The 19,113-nt window shown below is 49.4% G+C and overlaps 2 protein-coding genes across 2 annotated transcripts; one reads left to right on the top strand and one right to left on the bottom strand.

Moving 5' to 3' along the window:
- The first annotated feature begins 1,577 nt into the window (after positions 1-1,577).
- LOC125508397 (DEAD-box ATP-dependent RNA helicase 27) lies at positions 1,578-7,618 on the top strand. Its single transcript, XM_048673103.1, has 12 exons — positions 1,578-2,031; positions 2,226-2,411; positions 2,799-2,984; positions 5,138-5,221; positions 5,335-5,376; positions 5,468-5,557; positions 5,638-5,937; positions 6,025-6,063; positions 6,144-6,248; positions 6,327-6,395; positions 6,480-6,605; positions 7,168-7,618. Exons 1-12 carry the CDS (start codon positions 1,699-1,701, stop codon positions 7,348-7,350), a joined length of 1,743 nt encoding a protein of 580 aa, XP_048529060.1. The 5' UTR covers positions 1,578-1,698; the 3' UTR covers positions 7,351-7,618.
- Positions 7,619-7,764: 146 nt separating this feature from the next.
- LOC125508396 (probable methyltransferase PMT24) lies at positions 7,765-11,560 on the bottom strand. Its single transcript, XM_048673102.1, has 4 exons — positions 11,325-11,560; positions 8,755-11,233; positions 8,397-8,669; positions 7,765-8,323 (listed from the first exon to the last, which is right to left on the bottom strand). The coding sequence occupies exons 2-4, from the start codon at positions 11,187-11,189 to the stop codon at positions 7,912-7,914; spliced, it is 3,120 nt and encodes a 1,039-aa protein (XP_048529059.1). The 5' UTR covers positions 11,190-11,233; positions 11,325-11,560; the 3' UTR covers positions 7,765-7,911.
- Between the last annotated feature and the right edge of the window lie 7,553 nt (positions 11,561-19,113).

Raw genomic sequence — 19,113 nt, 5'->3', positions numbered from 1 at the left:
TTCCTATTGACATCCGCCTCAGCCATCTCGGCATCTATTACATTGCCAGCATCATCCCTATCCTGGTCAAAACGCGAACTAGATCCACGACCAACTCGGCCTCCACGACAGCCTCCCCTGCATCCACAGCCCCCTCCCGGACCCTGTCCAGTTCGCATAGCCCATGTTGCCTTTAGATCTTTGAAAACCAGTGCTGATGGGGGATGTATACCATTGCTATGTTCCTTGAACAAATTCCCCAGCATGCCGCACACAGCACACCAACTAGGTAGTTTCTCATATTTGATCCTATATATTTGGCGTTTCCCCTCCCTTATCATCGAGACTGCGTTCTTTAGTGCTTTGTAGACATTGATCCGGACCCAGACACAGTGGAAATTTCCAGCGAAATCTTGCGATTGGGGCTCAGCGTACAGGACTTCGCCCACCTTTGATGCTAAGGATGGCACAAGATGTGCATAGAAGGGTGGGACGTCATGGATTTGCACCCAAATCTCGATGGTATCAAGCAAAACTATGGACGGCCTCGCCAGGCCATCGTATGGTTTCAGAATTACGGCATCCCCCTGAAGTGCCAAGGCCCATCTCGAGTGACTCTTTCCCAATCTCCTAAGCACGAACTGCACCGTATACAAATTATCTTCCAGCGGTTTGAACTGAACTTCCTGGGCAAGATCCCATGCCGCACGCATGTTCTTGAAGAACCAGAATTGGCTGTAAGTTTTGACAGTGTGAACTCTAACAAGCGCTATCCATCGCGCCGCCTCCGCTGGAGCCTCATCCTCATCGTACACCACATCATCGAGATCTTCTTCCCGGAGCCCCAATTCCTCCATCAATGCTGCCACATCGTCTGGTTCCGTCGGGCCCCTGTCGGCCGACCCAGAAGCTCCATCCGATGCCATGAACTCTTGAAACCCTAGCTTGATCAGAAAAATCGCGGGCCTTGCAGGAAACCCAAGAACTCCCCTCCCCAAGCCTCGTCCTAGACCAGCGAGCGCTGCGGCGCCCTGATCGAAGGAAGAGGTCGAGGATTCTTGGCGGAGGCAGGGAAGGGCAGGTCTCAATGGCGGCGATCACGATCGCCCCGAGAGGAAGAAAACCCTAACGAGAGGGAATCACAAATACTGTAATTACTGTTTACATTGGATGCAAATGCTCAGTGGCGGAGACAGGACTGGGGCAGCTAGGGTTATAGCCCCAGGCCTAGAAACAACTTCCTTTATAATTTCTTCATGCAAAACATAAAAAATCATAAAAATTTATCACTCAACATAGCACAGCCCTAGGCGTAATCTGCATCTAGCTCCGCCAGTGCAAATGCTCACCTTGGATGCAAATGCACCGGAGAGCCAAAACGTTGCGTCTAGCTGCCCTTCATTTTTAGGGACGAACGCAACTTACACTGTGGACCGAAGGCCCAGAGGCCTCCATTTCCTCGCGGTGCCGTGGCCCACGGCTGGCCCGGTACACGAGAAGGCTCTGAGGCCAGGGGGACGCACTGCCGGGCGATCGAACGATCGGGGTGCGTATATAAGCCGTATCGGACGGTTACCTTTATATCGTCGACTCAGACCTAACGAGAACCAGTCGAGTCGACCGTGCCATTCCCTTCTCCACAAAACCTCCCGCCGCGAAGACCCCACCCATTATACCCTAGAAGTCGAGCCTCCCCTTGCCATCGCCGCCGCAGCCACCATGGGCTCCGCCAAGTCCTCCAAATCCTCCAAGAAGCGGAAACCCGTCGCCCCGCCGCCAGAGTCGGACTCCGAGCAGGAGGAGACGGTCCACGAGGCCGCCGCTGCCGACGAATTCAACCAAGAGGAGCAGCCGCAGCCGCAGCAGCAGTCGGACGCAGGAGACGAGCACCATGAGCATGACAAGGAGGTGCAGGAGACGGGAATGGAGAAAAAGAAGAAGAAGGACAAGGAGGGTTCGGGAATCCTCACCAGCATGCTCTTCTCGGAGCTCCCCATCTCCGAGCTCACCGCCAAGGCCATCAGGGAGATGAACTACACCCACCTCGCCCAGGTGCGTGCCCGAACTTACCATTCAACTTAACCCGCGGCTCGTTTTGTTTTTTCTGGTCTCCGTGAAAGCTCGTATAATAGAACACAAGTGCTGTATGTTTCAGCAAAATATGTGTTATGTAGGAGTACATGTTGAATTTTGTGCAAATGTGTTGACTGGCTACATGATTTCCTTGTTCCTTTTTGTGTTTGCAGATTCAAGCTCGGTCGATACCTCATCTGCTGGAAGGAAGGGATGTGATGGGAGCTGCCAAGACTGGCTCAGGGAAGACCCTTGCGTTCCTCATACCGGCTATCGAGCTTCTCTATAACCTGCATTTCTCGCCGAGGAATGGCACAGGAGTTATTGTGGTTTGCCCTACAAGGGAGCTTGCCATACAGGTATGATTACCTAGAGAAATCATGCTACTACAGTTGTCGCAGTTCAGTTTACCTGTGTTAGCACTGTTCAGCACTAAACTCTGACCATGAGTATAAAATGATAAAATCCGATGGGCCAACTTATATAGGCTTATACTTTGTTGAAAAAGAATGGTCTTATAAATATAGTGGACATGGTTGTTTGCTGTACTACATTTTTTAGATTACTATATGCTTTTTAGTGGAAACTTTTTGTACTTTTGTTCATTCTGTTTAATAATATTGACAAATCGTTTAGTCCAAAATTACTTCGACAGAGACTGAACAAATTACCATAGTCAACTTTTTAAAGCCCTGCACTTTTGTATTTCACTTTTCTTAATAACAAGTATTTTTGTTTTGGTCCAGACACACAATGTTGCCAAGGAATTGATGAAGTATCACTCACAAACCCTCGGATATGTAATTGGTGGTAATGGCCGGAGAACTGAAGCTGACCAGCTTGCAAAGGGGGTCAATTTGTTAGTAGCTACACCAGGCAGGCTGTTGGATCATCTGCAAAACACCAAGGGTTTCATATATAAGAGACTAAAGGTAAATAACTAGTATGCACCGCCTTTCTGTCAAGGAAAGGAGCAGATTTGTTACAAATTCACTTGTGTAGAAAACATTATCTTAGATTACTCAGAAATGTTACAAATCAATTTATTTTCTAAACGAGGTTCAAGAAAAGCTATAATTCATCATCGTGTGTGCGTCTTCTGTTCATGCATGACCTAAAAATCCCATCTCTTTCTTTGGCCAAACATTACATCCAGGAATGTATATGCCACAGAAAAATCAATGCACATTTTCATAACTTTAATCTCATCTAAAGTACTCCCTCCGATCCATATTACTTGTCTTAGATTTATCTAGATAGTAGGAGGCCGAAGACCAATGGTGACCCCCAACGGAGTAACATGTTTTTGTCTAGATAGTAGGAGGCCGAAGGCCAATGGTGACCCCCAATGGAGTAACATGTTTTTTTTAACACCACATATCAACATATGTAATATCATTTGAAATTTGCATTATCTGTTTTGGTTGTGCACTTTGGTGTCACCGTTCCCAATTTCTAAACCAACAAGTTAACATATGATTTTCATTTATTCCATTGCACGTGCATCATTTATTCCATTGCACGTGCATGCCTGTCGTGGCTGCAAGATGTGCCTAACAGAGCTGCTGAAGCTGGCTGCATAACTGACATAAATTGGAAAGAGAAACAGTATCAGTACTAAAAGTAGATGAGCAATATATGTACTGAAGAGATAACATAATAAGCTAGACTGGCCTGAAGGAAGAAGAGACCTGTATTCATCCCTCCATGTATCAAATAAACAAAGTTAAGAATTCAGAAACTACTAACCATTATGATTAGGCATGTCTTATTCTATTAAGATGCCTTAGTTAGGTTGTGTTGTGTATGCATCACTCAGGAAAAATAGCATCTTCTATGAAGTTTACAGAGTCATCTTCTAAACACCACATGCATTGTCCATACAAAAAGAAACTGAAAATATAAATCAAAATCTGAACTAAACTAGCTGCACACAAGTTGCTACTCATCAAGGAAGAGAAAGAGTCAGGATCTGTGGACCACGCCTTGCTGAATGGCAAAAGCAGACTATCACAAGTGTCGAATATCTGTTTTTGTCAATATAAGAGTAGAGAAAGAGAGAGAGAGTGGTGAAGATAATTTAGATAGGGCAGAATAGCTATCTCAACCAAAGTTACAGGACATACATTTGAGTAAGTAGATCATATATGCTATATGTTCCCCATCAGTTTAATAGTTTCAATCTTTGAATTAAGAACCTATAAGCTAGTGCATTAGGCTATTATAGCTCAGTAGAAATTAAGTGGGTATCTATGTGCTTAAGAGTATATCCATGCTGGTATCAAGACCATAGCCAGCTAATAAAGGGATTTAGTTGAGCATCCTAACAGTAGGTTATATTGTCGAGGCAATGCAAGGAGATGGTCAGCTCTGATGCAGCGTGATGAAGGGCCCCGACACCTCTCTGATTTGCATAAGGGCACTTGCAGTGTGTTAGAGGTAGCATTGCTTTTATACCAGGCCCTGCTTACTACCTCTAAGCTTTGTGAAAAAACACACAATATATAGAGGCTGAGGTCACCTCTTAGATGAACCCAAATGATTAAAAAATACTCCCTCCGTCCCCTAATATAAGATGTTTTTGCAAGCTGTTTTAGCTTGCAAAAACGTCTTACATTATGGGACGGAGGGAGTACGTACTTCTCAGCCTGTGCATAATTCTCCAAGTCTGCCAACCTTCTCAACCTGACAGCTGGGGCTGCTTGGTTATTTTATTACATAGAGTCTGCCTCCAAGCTGTGAGGTCATGCTAAGGTTTTTGGATTAGAGGCTGGAGTGTCCAATGTATGGAGGCTGACTCTTAAGAGGAGAGTGTGTCTTTAGAACCTACACCAAACACTTGACTCTTGGACCTAACTGTAACACGCAGCAGGGGAACACAGTTTACTTGGAAGGCGGAATTCATACCAACAAGATTATGTCGAAGGCCAGCTGTTTACTTTAGCAGTGTGGACTGCTAATTTATGCATATGCAATGCTTGCCTTCTTGATTTGTTGTGCCATTGCTGTGTGATTATTGCAGAGCCTGACCCCTTTCTCTCTTAATTTGTCTCTCTGACATCTCTCAATCTATTATTTTCTGTAGTGTCTTATAATTGATGAAGCTGATCGCATTCTTGAGCAGAACTTTGAGGAAGATATGAAACAAATATTTAAACGCCTTCCCCAGGTATATTTTCATATAGCCGTCTGACAATTCTCACTTGATATACATACCACAGTTTATCAACTTTATTGACATTTAACCATTATTCCTTTTTATTCACCATAAACGATGCACAGAATCGGCAGACAGTTCTTTTTTCTGCGACACAAACTAAAGAGGTTTGTGGATTTGTCCTGAAGTCCCAACTTTTAAGTTGATTCTTGACGTTTTTTCTGTCTCCATGAATTTACTGGTATTTTTAATCCACAGGTTGAAGATTTTGCCAAGTTGTCATTTGAGAAAAACGAAGAAAGGAAAGAAAAACCTGTTTATATCTCAGTTGATGATGGTAAATCAAATGTAAGAAAATGATTTGTCACACCATTCACCTCTCTATATTGAGGACTTCTATAGTAAAAATAACAATGATGCTCCTACAGGCTACCGTGGAAGGCTTACAGCAGGGCTATTGTGTCATTCCTAGCGACAAGAGGTTTTTGGTTCTGTATGCTTTCCTAAAAAAGAAACAGTCTAAGAAGGTCATGGTGTTCTTTTCATCATGTAGCTCAGTAAAGTTCCATGCCGAGCTTCTAAATTTTCTCCAGATAGGGTGCGAAGATATCCATGGGAAACAAAAACAGCAGAAACGAACTACAACATTCTTTAACTTCTGCAAGGCAGAAAAGGGCATCTTATTATGCACTAATGTGGCAGCACGTGGACTTGATATTCCTGATGTGGTGAGGTTTTTGACTTAACATTTTATTGAAACCAGTGCAACGAATTCTTCTTTTCCTTGATAACTGAATGATATTGCCCTTGTTTAGGATTATATTGTGCAATATGACCCTCCAGATGAACCAAAGGTTTGTGATGCTACCTGTTCTAGTTACATTTTCTACTCTTATCTTTTTACTGTACTGACGAATTCAAATTTGACTTTTAGGATTACATTCACAGAGTTGGTCGTACTGCACGTGGTGAAAAAGGCAAAGGAAGCGCCTTATTGTTCTTGTTGCCGCAAGAACTGAAGTTTCTTATTTACCTGAAGGTAATAAATTTTAACGATCTCTCTGTCTGTCTGTCTCTCTACAGTTAACAGAAACTACATATGTAATGGTGTCTGCAGGCAGCCAAGATTTCTCTCACAGAATACGAGTTCAATAATAAGAATGTGCCAAATTTACAATCACACCTTGTAAGTGCATCTTTTATGATAATTAAATTATTTCAATCCATTTTTTAAAGTATGCCCAGAATTTTTAACTGAGTTGTTGGGCAGGAGAACATCGTTGGTGAGAATTACTTCCTAAACCAGTCAGCTAAAGAAGCCTACAGATCCTACATCTTGGCATACAACTCACACGCCATGAAGGACATTTTTAATGTTCATGATCTTGATATGAAGGTATAATTGCTGTCAAGTTCTTTCTGAAGACTCATCAGTATTTGGTTCATGTGCACCACCAGTTCTTACTTGTATACTACTCCCTCCATCCGGAATTACTTGTTGCAGAAATGGATAGAAATGGATGTATCTAGAACTAAAATACATCTAGATACATCCATTTCAGCGAGAAGTAATTCCGGATGGAGGGAGTATGTTTTTGTTTTGCTTTACAATCCACTGCGCGTTTTAGTATGTGGGAGGAAATTTGTCTTGCTGTCATTGCATTTCCTAAATATTTCAGCTGTTGAGTAGAGGCAGCTGTGCACTAGTCTTCCTTATCCTCTCTGTGCTAGTGGCATTTTGCTTTATTTTGTTCACCTTTGGCACTTTCAGAATCTCTTTTTTCGATGGCTTAGTTTAGAAGTGAGTGAGCTGGGAAGTAGCTGATATTTCTCGTTGTCACCTTGTATAATGTTGATGTTTGATGAGCATGAAGTGAGTTAATTGTGTATATGGTTAGAGTTTTGGACTTGGCAGGAAAATGGATTGACATATCTAATTGCTTGTTATGTGGCGGCAGGCTGTGGCAGCATCATTCTGTTTTAAGAACCCTCCAAAAGTGAACCTTGACTTGGAGAGCAGCGCTTCTAAACGTCGGAAGACAAGGAAAGTGGATGGTGGGGCGAGGAGGCATGGTATCAATGCCGCAAATCCTTATGGACGGAAGGGCGGTGATGATAACAGGCAATTCGCAAGATTCTAGAGGGCCGGCCAGCCAGCCTTTGAGTGGTCTGTAATGATGGTAAACTCTAATGTTAAACATTGATACCGTGCCTTTGAGTGTTTTATGATGTCTCTGCGGTAAACTCAAATGTTACGCAGAGTCTGGAAGGCTCTTCTTTGCTGTGTAAGATTTTGTTAGATACTAGCTCGATATTATGGCACTGGGGTGTGATGCAATTTTCCTGTGGAATGGATTTATGTACTAGCTTAATGCATTGATGATTGAGAGACAAAGAGTCAGTCAGCCAGTCCCCGTTATTGCAAGTGCTTTAGCCGATGTTTGCTTCAGTTTTTTGCGTTCATATAGTACTGTTGCCTGGAGGAAGGAGATGTTCTTGGGAGTTCATAGTTTTCAGTGCCATTAGTGAGATTTTGCCATACAAATCGAGTGTTGAGTTTCAGACATGATAATGTTCTTAACTGTTTCCTTGTCGTACAAGCAAGTGCAAAACTTGTGAACAATAAGAATCCTAGGATTATTTTCGTTATTGCTGCCATACTCTGATACTCATGTGTTTGCAAAGTACTAGTAGTGGTGTTCCTAGACGAGTGGTTGGACTTGGGTGGGTCGCCACATGGTCTTGTGGAAGCAGAGCAGCCTCTCCCCCTGGTTTGACACGGCCATCCGGACCTCCCAGTGCAGAGATTTGGCGATCCTCTCCACCTCCTCGGCCGTGTCCCTGTCGTCACGGACGATCATCTTCCCCTCTGGCCTGAGGATCCGGTCCACCTCCGCCATCACCAGCCTCACCTTGCACCTGTACTTGAGCTTGGAGAAGAGATGGTCGGCGTGGACGAGATCGTACGACCTCGGGTACGTGCTCAGGGACTCGCACCAGTCGTGGTACATCCCCAGCAGCCCGCGCTCGTAGATGATGGGCAGCGTATCCGGCGACTCCACCGGCACGATGTTCATCACCCACACCTTCATGTCCCGCAGCGCCGCCGCCAACCTGATCGATCAAGCCATCTCCATGTCATGCATGCTCCTCCTTCAACACAATGAGAGGAAAGGAAAGGGCTTACCCGCCGTAGACGGATCGCATGTCGATGACGTTCCTCACGTTCTTCCACTCGATGCCCATGCCGCTCAGGTAGGAGCTGTTGACCGCCTCCCTCCAGTGCTCCGTGTCCGCCGCCAGGTCATCCGCCGCGGGCTTGCCGTACACGCCCACCTGGCTCTCGTTCAGCCAGTAGGGCGCCGCCGTCAGCCTCTCCGGCCACTGCTCCGGCCACCGCGAGCCTCGCGCCGCTGCCTCGGTGGCCACTCTGTGCATGCACGCCTGCAGCGTTATGTTCCTGCCATGCAATTGCAGTGCAACAAGCATGAGAGCAAGCGATTCATGAAGAAAAATCGTGCGCATGCGGCCTTGATTGGTAGTACCATGCGGCGTTGGGGTCATCCGACTCCTCGCACAGCGGCGGCTCCGCCCGGCTCCTCTTGCTGTAGCACTCGTTGCTGGACGGCTTCTTGAAGATGACCATGGCGGTCTGGTCCACCGTGTCGCTCGTCCTCGTCACCATCTCCCAGCACATGGACTTTGTCAGTGCAGCCATGGCCTGCCAGATCCCCACGTTCTCCGCGTCCTTCCGGTACACCGGCGTCGCTGACCACACGAACAGCCCGCCGGGCCGGAGCAGCCGGTTCGCCTCCAGCAGCAGCTTGCCTCCCTCGATGTGCCACGGCACGCGGCACCGCGCGCAGTGCACCAAGTCGTAGGCGCCGCCGGGGAAGGGGAGCCGCTTCGTGCCCATCACAGCCGAGATGGCCGGGATCCCGCGCTCCAGCGCGAACTGCACCTGCGCCTCGTGCTCGTCCTTGGGCGCGAAGGACATGGCCAGCACGTCCTTGTCGAACAGGTACCCGCCCAAGCTTGCCACGCCGCAGCCGACGTCAAGCGCCACGCGGCTGCGCGTCCCCCACGCCACCGCCGGGAGCGCCTCCTGGATCACGTCGATGTAGTGCGACGCGCCGTTCAGGAACTGCGTGCCGCCGCCCGGGAACACCAGGTGCTCGCCGTCGCCGGACACCTTCACCCAGTTTTGGTGCCCCTTGTACAGCGCCAGCTTGGTGTGCGGCACGTTGTTGTACCAGATCCTCTCGCGGCTTTCCGGCCACGGGATCGGCTGCCGGTAGCCCTCCGGCAGCGGCACCAGGCATGACGGCGCTGGGGACGGGCAGTGCCGCTCGCGGTGCTCGTAGTGCTTGTTGCTCTTGAGGCCCTTGATGGCCGCCTCGTTGTCCAGGCACGGGATGTAGTCCGCGCCGGCGCTCGTGTTGCACAGCTTCCACACGTACGAGGCCTCCTCCGTCGACGACTCGCCGACGACGACCACCACATTGCCGTTGTTCTGGTGCTCCTTCTTCTTCCTGCTGTTTCGCGCCTTCTCCTCGGTCGACTCCGTCGCCTGTGTCGGGAACGTGACGTCCTGCTCAGCCGTCGTCGTCTCGTTGAGAAGCTCCGCCTGCCCGCTCGGCAGCAGCTCCGCCGTTTCTGCGTCGCCGCCGGTCACCGGCTCCGTCACTGGCCTCTCGTCTTCGCCTTGGGTGGTGGTGCTACTGTTCGTTAGAACCATTCCGTCTTCTTCAGAGAGTGTGTCATCTACAGTTGTAGATGTCTGGTTCCTGGGTCTGTCGTTCTTGTCGACGAACGTTTGGTTCTTGGATGCAGCGCCGGTGGCCGCATCGTCGCCGGTCCGGTCGTCGAAGGCCGTCTGGTTCTTCTCCATGCCGTCGTCGCCAGCTTCTTTTGCGTAGGCCGGCGTCTCTTCGGCGTTCTTGTTGGTGATGTTATCCTCTGTCTCAGCCTTCTTCTCGGTCGGCGCCGCCTCGACGTTCTTCTCGCCCTGGCCGCCGGTCTCTGTAGTGCCGGAGCTTTTATCAACCTGGTCACCGGTGTCCGTCGTGTCTTTTGGTGCCTCCTCCGTGCTCTGGTTTGTGCCTGTTGACGCATCCTCGGCGCTCTTGTAGGTCGTCGCCTCCTCCGTGTTCTGCTCGGCATTGTTGCCACCACTCTGGTTCGTGTCTGTCGACGCATCCTCGGCGCTCTTGTCGGTCGTCCCCTCCTCCGTGTTCTGCTCGGCGTTGTTGCCGCCGCTCTGGTTCGTGCCTGTCGACGCATCCTCGGCGCCCTTGTCGGTCGTCGCCTCCTCCGTGTTCTGCTTGGCGTTGTTGCTGCCGCTCTGCTTCGTTCCTGTCGACTCCTCGGCGCCCTTGTCGGTCGTCGCTTCCTCCGTGTCCTGCTCGGTATTGTTGCCGCCGCTCTGGTTCGTGCCTGTCGACACATCCTCGGCGCCCTTGTCGGTCGTCGCCTCCTCCGTGTTATTCTGGACATTCTTGTCGGGGTCTTCCTCCGGCTTGGCCACATCCCCGCCTTCCGTCATGCCGCTGTCGTGAGAGGGTGTGAGGTTCTTGGACGGCGACTCGGCCCCGGCTACGGTGTCGCCGTCGGGCTTGCCTGCGGTGGCGCTGTTGGCATCGGCATCCGTCGTCTCTGCGCTCTGGTCGACCTCCGTCGTTTGCACGGCCGGACCGTCGTCCTCCTCCTTGGCAGCCTTGTCTGTTGTCTGTGTCATGTCGGCGTCGGCACCCTTGACGACGCTGCGGGTCAAGCCGACGTCCGTGTCCTCCCCGGCCTTGTCCGGTGAGACGCCCATCGGGACGTTGCTCGTGGGCGCCATCAGCCACGCGGAGACGAGGCAGAGCCCCACGAAGAGGACGACCGTGGCTGTGGCGCAGGACGACGCGGGCCGCCGGGCGCCACCGCCGCCGACGTCGAGCGGCAGCCTCTGGTAGCGATCTCGATCAAACAACGGCATTTTCCCTTTCTTAGCTCTCGTTCCAGCTAGCTCATGCGCTAGGCCTGGCTTATCATGTGAAGAAACAAGAGTCAAACGTGCACGATCGGACAAATGTGAAGAAACGACATGAGATGTCTTGGAACGGCGACGCACCTCAATGACCGGGCACGATGAATCGCCGGATCGGCCGCTCCGGTGCCGGCGGGCGTCGAATTCGACGGCTAACGAGAAGGGTGCCTCGTTCCCGCCGGCAGCAAGATATATATACGTGCACCGCCGCGCATGCAGATCGACCTCGAGCTTTGTGCGCGCTTTGCTTGGAGACGTAGCGATGGATTATGAAATGAAAGTCTTTGAAATGGATCTACCGGAACCCTTTCTATTTCTCAACAAGAAGCAATGGGGCATGCAAAGCAAGCACGCATGCATCTCCTCGTCCCTTGCTCTTTTTATTGGGTGGAGGGGAAAGGAGTAGCAGGAGGCGCCAAGTGTGGAGAAACGGGGGTGACCGGCCACCAACGCCACTCTCCCCGGAACGCCCTTTGTGGCTACATCCATTGCCATGCAAAACTCCGGGTGAATTTTCCTCTTGTTGCAAAAACATCGCGCGCATGTCTATCCATCAACTGGACGAAGCCCGACCTAGCCTTGATTTAGTGTTAGAGCCTAAACAAGCTCAACGGTGACGGAACAAGCGATGAACCCCCAATGTACCCATAGCATATATAGCAAGCTAACTGAAATTACTCAATAACTTCTACGGCAGTACGATGTCAGCTATTACCAGCACTAAACCCAACAACTAAGGTGAGCATGCGTGAGTTTTTTCCTCTAGGGTTTCCTAGAGTCCACCTCTTCCTTCGGCGGCGACGCTGAAGTCTAGGGTTTCTACGTCAGACCACCGGCGATTGCTACCACGCGTGTGCGATCGACGTCCCAGGAGGCGAGCAACGAAGCTGATCCTACGACTGCATGGAGATTTCGGGGGGGTGCGAAGGGAGGAGTAGGGTCGAACGACGCAGGACGGGAGGAAGGGGTGCAGAGGGCGGATGACTTGGGTGCTGAAGGTCCGCAAGATCCGGTCTTGGCGGACTCTGCGGAGGGAGCGGAGGAGGCAAAAAACAAGGAAGCGGATGTGGAAGACGAGGATCAGGGTTACTGGGATCATTATGGCCCGGATCCGAGCCCGGAGGATGCGTTTGAAGGACTCAATTTGCATGGTGAAGAAGAGGAGGATTTGGACTTGTCAGGGGAGGTGGATGAATTGACCAAAGATGTTCGATGGCTAGCGCTGTTTAGGGTTCATACCATGCGTCCGTTTAGTCATGCTGCCCTGCTGAACTCGATGCGCAATGCTTGGGCCTGTGCACAGGGGGTAACTTTCAACATCAAGGGGCCTAACCTATTCTTGGCTCAGTACCATTGTTTGGGCGATTGGAAGCGCGTGATGGAAGGGGGGCCATGGCAGTTTCGGAGAGATCCGGTGGTGCTGGTAGAATATGATGGATTCACCAATGTTTCAGACTACGCTCTTAATATGTTTCCTTTGTGGGCAAGAATCAAAGGCTTACCTGATGGGTTGACTAGGAAGAAGGAGTTGGCGGAGAGGGTGGCGAAGAAGGTCGGAGATCCACCGTTTACAGTGGTAGTAAATGAAGGAAAGATCAATCCGGCGAGCTGCCTGAGGGTGCGAGTCTTTGTGAATGTTACAAAACCTCTCGTCAGGTTCGTCCCAATCACTTTGAAGGAAAGGAAAAAAATATCCAGTGTTCTATGAGAAGCTGTCGGACTTTTGTTTCTTTTGCGGTCGTATGGGGCATGTTGTGGAGGAATGCGGGGACGGAACGCACGACCTGAGTTTATGTGAATGGGGGGACTGGCTTCACTGGTCGGGAGAACCGATTAGTGGTAATACTATGGGGGGAGAGGGTGTTGGACGAACGCAGGCAGGGGTGGAGGAGGTGCTAGGGGTGGAAGTCGAGGAGGAGGTAGAAGTGGGAGAGGAGGAGGTGATAGAGGAGGAAGGGCATCTAGTATAGGAGGTCGGGGGGTGGAGTGGAAGTGCATGTAGATGAAGTTGTGGGCATGGATCTCGTCCAGTATAAAACTATGCTACGTGAACAGGACCGATCAGCTAGGAAAAGGCTGGTAAGTGACGATGGTTGATGTAGGGCGAAACCCTAGGTGGATGATCTTTCACGAAAGGAGCGGATCCCAAAGAGAAACACAAAGAACACGAGGGGATTCACGAGGGAAAACACAAGAGGAACACTCAAACCAACAACATTCGATTACACATGTGCTAGATCCTCGAAACACAAAGAGATACACGATGATCCAAGGGCAACAAAGGACGATACAAGTAACCGGTTCTTCTCCTAGAAGGAGGTCTTGATGGGGCCGCCCAAGAGGGGGTCTTGAATCCAAGTTGATCTTCTCCGAAGAGGGGCCGCAGTCTCTCTCGAGGAGGAGATCGGTATGGATGAGCGAAGCTCTATCTCGAAGTATGAGCTAAACCAACGCTGCCCTAGCTAGGATGAATGGGGGGTCTATTTATAGTCTAAGTGCAAAAGGGGGCGAAGTGAAGGGGTACATGGGCCTCGGGCCCGAGTGGCTGCGCGCAGGCAGGGCCGGAAGTTCCGGGCGTCGGAGGTTCCGGGGAGGGTCCGGCCTAACCAGAGAGATGGCGCGGTGGAGTTGTGCTGGCATCCGGGGGCCGGAAGGTCCGGGCAGGCCGGAAGTTCCGGGCGCCGGAAGCTCCGGGGCGGGGTCCGGGCTAACCCGAGAGTTGGCACGCCTGGGCTGGTCGGAGTCGTCGGAGGCCGGAAGCTCCGGGTCGGCCGGAAGGTCCGGGGGCCGGAAGTTCCGGGCTCTGGCCGGAAGTTCCGGGCTGTCCAAAGAGTTGACGCCTGCCTCTTCTTCTTCTCCGTCTTCTCGTCCATCTTCCTCTTCTTCTTGTCCTTGCTCCTTAGCTTCTCCATTGTACCTGAGTATGCACAAAGTATCCATATGAGGTAGTAGCCATGCTTCATGCGCATCGAAGTGGAATTGTGAGAGGAGAGATGTCACCTCGGTTTCAAAGGCTCTTGCACGTGATCGAGTCATGGGTCCAGTAGGCACTTGATGAGACGATGGTAGGTCCATGGGTATGACCTTGGGATGCTCCGTATCATCTCCCCTCCCTTGGGGAAGATCCGTCCTCGGATCAAAATCTTCATCACCATGGAAAGGAGAGAGATCTTTGACGTTGAAGATGTTGCTCACGTTGTACTTGTCGCGTGGAAGGTCGATCTTGTAAGCGTTGTTGCTGTAGCGTGCAAGCACCTTGAAGGGTCCATCCGCTCGTGGGCGAAGCTTGGATTTGCGTTCTTGTTGGAAGCGGTCCTTGCGAAGGTGTAGCCACACTCGATCACCAATGTTGAAGACCATAGGTTGCTTGTTGAAGTTGAGCTTGGTCGCAAGACGTTGAACTTGGCGCTCGATGGTGTTTCTTGTATCTTCATGCATCTTCTTGAGGAAGTTGGCTCGGGCACTCGCGTCCAAGTTTGTGCGCTCTTGAAGAGGTAGAGGTAGAATGTCCAATGGGGACAATGGGTTGAAGCCATAGACGACCTCGAAGGGGGACTTGCCGGTAGTCGAATGTCTTGCTCGGTTGTAGGCGTACTCGGCGATGGGTAGACACTCCTCCCACTCCTTGATGTTCTTCTTGATTAGTACTCGAAGTAGAGCGGAGAGTGTGCGGTTTGTCACCTCCGTTTGGCCGTCAGATTGAGGATGGTATGCCGTGGAGAAGAGTAGCTTGATTCTGAGCTTGGCGCATAGGGTATTCCAAAATTAGCTAAGGAACTTGACGTCGCGGTCCGAGACAATTGTCTTTGGCACACCATGGAGACGCAATATTTCCCTACAAAAGAGATTAGTAACATGTGAAGCATCGTCTATCTTGTGACAAGGAATAAAACGTGCCATTTTGGAGAAGCGGTCCACAATGACAAATATGGAATCTTTCCCATTGCGAGTTTTTGGCAAACCAAGTACAAAGTCCATGCTTATGTCCTCCCAAGGTTGGTATGGAATTGGTAAAGGCATATAGAGACCATGAGATTGAGCTTTGGACTTACCTTTGCGGCATGTCGAACATCAGTTGGTGAAGCGATTGACGTCGCGAAACATCTTTGGCCAAAAGTAGCTCTTCGAGAGTGTGGCGAATGTCTTATCGCGTCCAAAGTGTCCCATTAATCCTCCTCCATGCGATTCCTGCAAAAGAAATAGACGAAGGGACGACTTGGGGATGCAAAGTTTGTTAGCTCTCATAAGATAGCCGTCTTTGATGTAATAGCGTTCCCATATGTATGCGACAAACACTTGGCATAAGGAGTGGCAAAAGTCTCATCATGCGCATACAATTCTTTGATATGCTCGAAGCCAATGACATCTAACTCAAGTTGCGTGACTAGCATGCATATGCGGGATAGAGCATCCGCTACGATGTTTTCTTTACCCTTGATGTACTTGATGACATAGGGAAAAGATTCAATGAATTCACTCCATTTAGCATGACGCTTGTTCAACTTAGTTTGACCCTTGAGATACTTGAGGGTCTCATGATCGGTATGAATGATAAACTCATGGGGACGAAGGTAATGTTCCCATTCATGTAAAGCGCAGACTAAAGCATATAGCTCTTTGTCATAGATGGGATAGTTGAGTTGCGCTCTGGACAATTTCTCACTAAAGTAAGCTATGGGGCGCTTCTCTTGCGTTAACACACCTCCTATGCCATTACCGCTAGCATCGCAATGAATCTCAAAAGGCTTGTCGAAGTTGGGTAAAGCAAGCACGGAAGCATTAGTAAGCAAATTCTTAAGCTCATTGAAAGCAATATCTTGAGATGGTCCCCAAACAAAAGGCGCGTTCTTCTTGCTCAAAGCATGCAAAGGTGAAGCAATGGTGCTAAAATCCTTCACAAATCTACGGTAGAAACCGGCTAAACCAAGAAAACTACGCACTTGTTGCAAATTGGTTGGTTGGGGCCAAGTTTTAATAGCATTGATCTTGGACTCATCTACATGAACACCCTTAGAAGAGACAACAAATCCTAAGAAAATGAGCTTATCAACACCAAAAAGGCATTTCTCCATATTAGCATAGAGACGCTCTTTCCTAAGAGTTTGCAAAACGGTGCGGACATGGGTGACACGCTCTTGGATAGATTTGCTAAACACAAGAATGTCATCAAAGTAAACCACAACAAATATACCAATGTAAGGGCGAAAGACATGATTCATAAGGCGCATAAAAGTGCCCGGTGCTTCCGAGAGACCCATAGGCATGACTAACCACTCATACAAACCAAACTTGGTTTTGAATGCGGTTTTCCATTCATCTCCCTCTTGTATGCGGATTTGATAGTAACCACTCTTAAGATCAATTTTGGAAAATGTAGTGGCACCGCTAAGTTCATCAAGCATATCATCAAGGCATGGAATGGGGTACCTATATCTAACGGTGATAGCATTGATAGGTCTACAATCGGAGCACATGCGAAAGCTACCGTCACGTTTTGGCACAAGAATGATCGGTACGGCACAAGGACTCAAACTTTCACGCACATGACCATGGTCTATGAGATGCTTTACTTGCCTTTGTATTTCTTTGGTTTCTTCGGGGTTGACGCGGTATGGAGCTTTGTTGGGAAGCGGCGCTCCGGGGATGAGATCAATTCGATGCTCAATGCCTCGTAGTGGAGGTAGACCCGGAGGTAGCTCATCGGAGAAAACATCTTGGAATTCCTGCAATAGAGAAGATAACACCAAAGGTAGATCGTGAGAGTTGTTAGTTTGTGTGACCTTGTCCTTGCACAATAGGACATAGTGTAGGAAACTTGATGGGTTCTCACACACTTCTCTCATCTCATGTTTGGTGGCAAAGAGAACTAAGTTTTTCTTGTCGCTCATCGTGGAGTCACTCAATTTGGGCTTGTGGCGCTCACTCTCTTTTTGGTGGATCGCTCTCTCACTATTTTCTCCACGATGGGTGGCTTGCTTGTCGGCGAGCACTTGGCTTGGAGACATAGGACGTAGCACAAACTCTTTCCCTTTCATCTTGAAGCTATAGTGATTTGTACGCCCATTGTGAATGACACCTCGGTCAAATTGCCATGGCCGTCCAAGGAGGAGGTGGCAAACGGTCATTGGAAGGACATCACATTCCAATGTGTCTTCATAGGCGCCGATCTTGAAAGAGACTTGTACTCTACGCTTGACTTGTATGGTGCCGGTGTCGCTTAGCCATTGAACCTTGTAGGGGTGAGGGTGCTTCATCTTGACCAATTAGAACTTGGAGCATAGTTCTTCACTTGCTAAGTTGTGGCAACTCCCTCCATCGATGATGACCTTGACGGATCGTCCATTGATGGAGGCCTTGGTGTGAAAGATATGTCATCTTTGATCTTCGTCTTGTTGATGTTGAAGAGTCAAGACCTTGGAGACAACAAGAGCGGGGCTTGAATCTTCATCGCAAAAGACTTGGTCATCTTCATCTTCATTGTTCACTTGTCGGTGCATGGCCACTTTCTCAAGAGCTTCCATTTCTCCTTCACTCATGGAGTCATAGGTTCCATCATCGTTGAGGATCATGGTGCGCTTGTTTGTGCACTCGAAGGACTTGTGGCCTCGGCCGCCGCATGTGAAGCATTTGATAGAACTTGTCTTGATGGTCTCATCGGGTGGAGTAGATGATGATGGAGCTTTCTTGAAGTTGCTTGTAGTAGGAGGACGACTTGAGCTTGTCGAAGCTTTCTTGTAACTGGACTTGTCGCTGTTGCTTGTAGAAGGCTTGGTTGAGGTAGAAGGTGTTGGAGTCGTCGAAGCTTGATTGTTGGAGATGCCATAGGACTTGGATGAGAACTTGGCATACTTGAAGTCGTCTTGTACTTGCCGTTCCGCTTTGGTAGCTTGATGCACTAGCTCGATGAGGTTCGAGTATGGTTGGAAGTCGGTGATCTTCTTGATAGGATGATTGAGTCCATTCAAGAACCTTGCCATAGTTTGCTCATCATCTTCTTTGACATTGGCTCGTATCATGGCAATCTCCATTTCCTTGTAGTACTCTTCAACGCTGTTGGTGCCTTGCTTGAGTTGTTGAAGTTTCTTGAAGAGGTCGCGGTTGTAGTAGTTTGGCACGAATCATGCTCTCGTGACATCCTTCATTTGTGCCCAAGTAGTGATGAGTGGTTCACCTCTTGCCTCGCGGCGCTCAATGACTTGTTCCCACCAAATGAGGACATAGTCTTGGAACTCAAGGGATGCCATCGCGATCTTCTTCTCTTCTTCATAATGGTGCAAACGGAAGATCTTGTCAACTTTCAATGCCCATGAAAGGTATTATTCGGGATCGTTGCTTCCGTTGAACTTGGGCATGGTGAACTTGAGCTTGCCGTAGCGTTGCTCTTCATTGTGTTGGGGTCGGGGGTGATGACACCCATGTTGTAGATGATTGTCCAACTCATGGTGCTCTTGACGAAGTTGGAAGTCTTCCTCATGTTGCTCTTGGCGAGGATTGGGTCCATTGTCTTCTTGTTCTCGATGGACTTGATGTTCTTGTCTCGCTTGAGGGGGAGCTCGTCTATCTTGACGAGGCGCTTGTCTATCTGGACGAGGAGCTTGTTGACGCACATGTCTTTGATAAATTCTTTCTTGAGCTTCATCGCGAAGTGCTTCTTGATGTAGTCGAGCTTGTCGGCCTCGGTCGGCTACGGCACGACTTGATTCATGAAGGGCACGTTGCGCTTCAAGTGCTTGAGCTTCACGTAGTTGTTGTTCTTGGCGTTCCGCCTCGGCTGTAACACCCCGGATGTAACTTTCCCAATTTGTACTCCAACTCTTGCCGTTTCCGGCGTTAAGTTATTTTATTTTCTCGGGTTCGGGTCTTTGTCTCCGTG

This window comes from Triticum urartu, chromosome 5, assembly GCF_003073215.2.
Source record: "Triticum urartu cultivar G1812 chromosome 5, Tu2.1, whole genome shotgun sequence".
NCBI classification, from domain to species: Eukaryota; Viridiplantae; Streptophyta; class Magnoliopsida; order Poales; family Poaceae; genus Triticum; species Triticum urartu.
The sequence above is the reverse complement of the archived record's forward strand: the minus strand, read 5'-3'. Positions and strand labels throughout refer to the sequence as shown.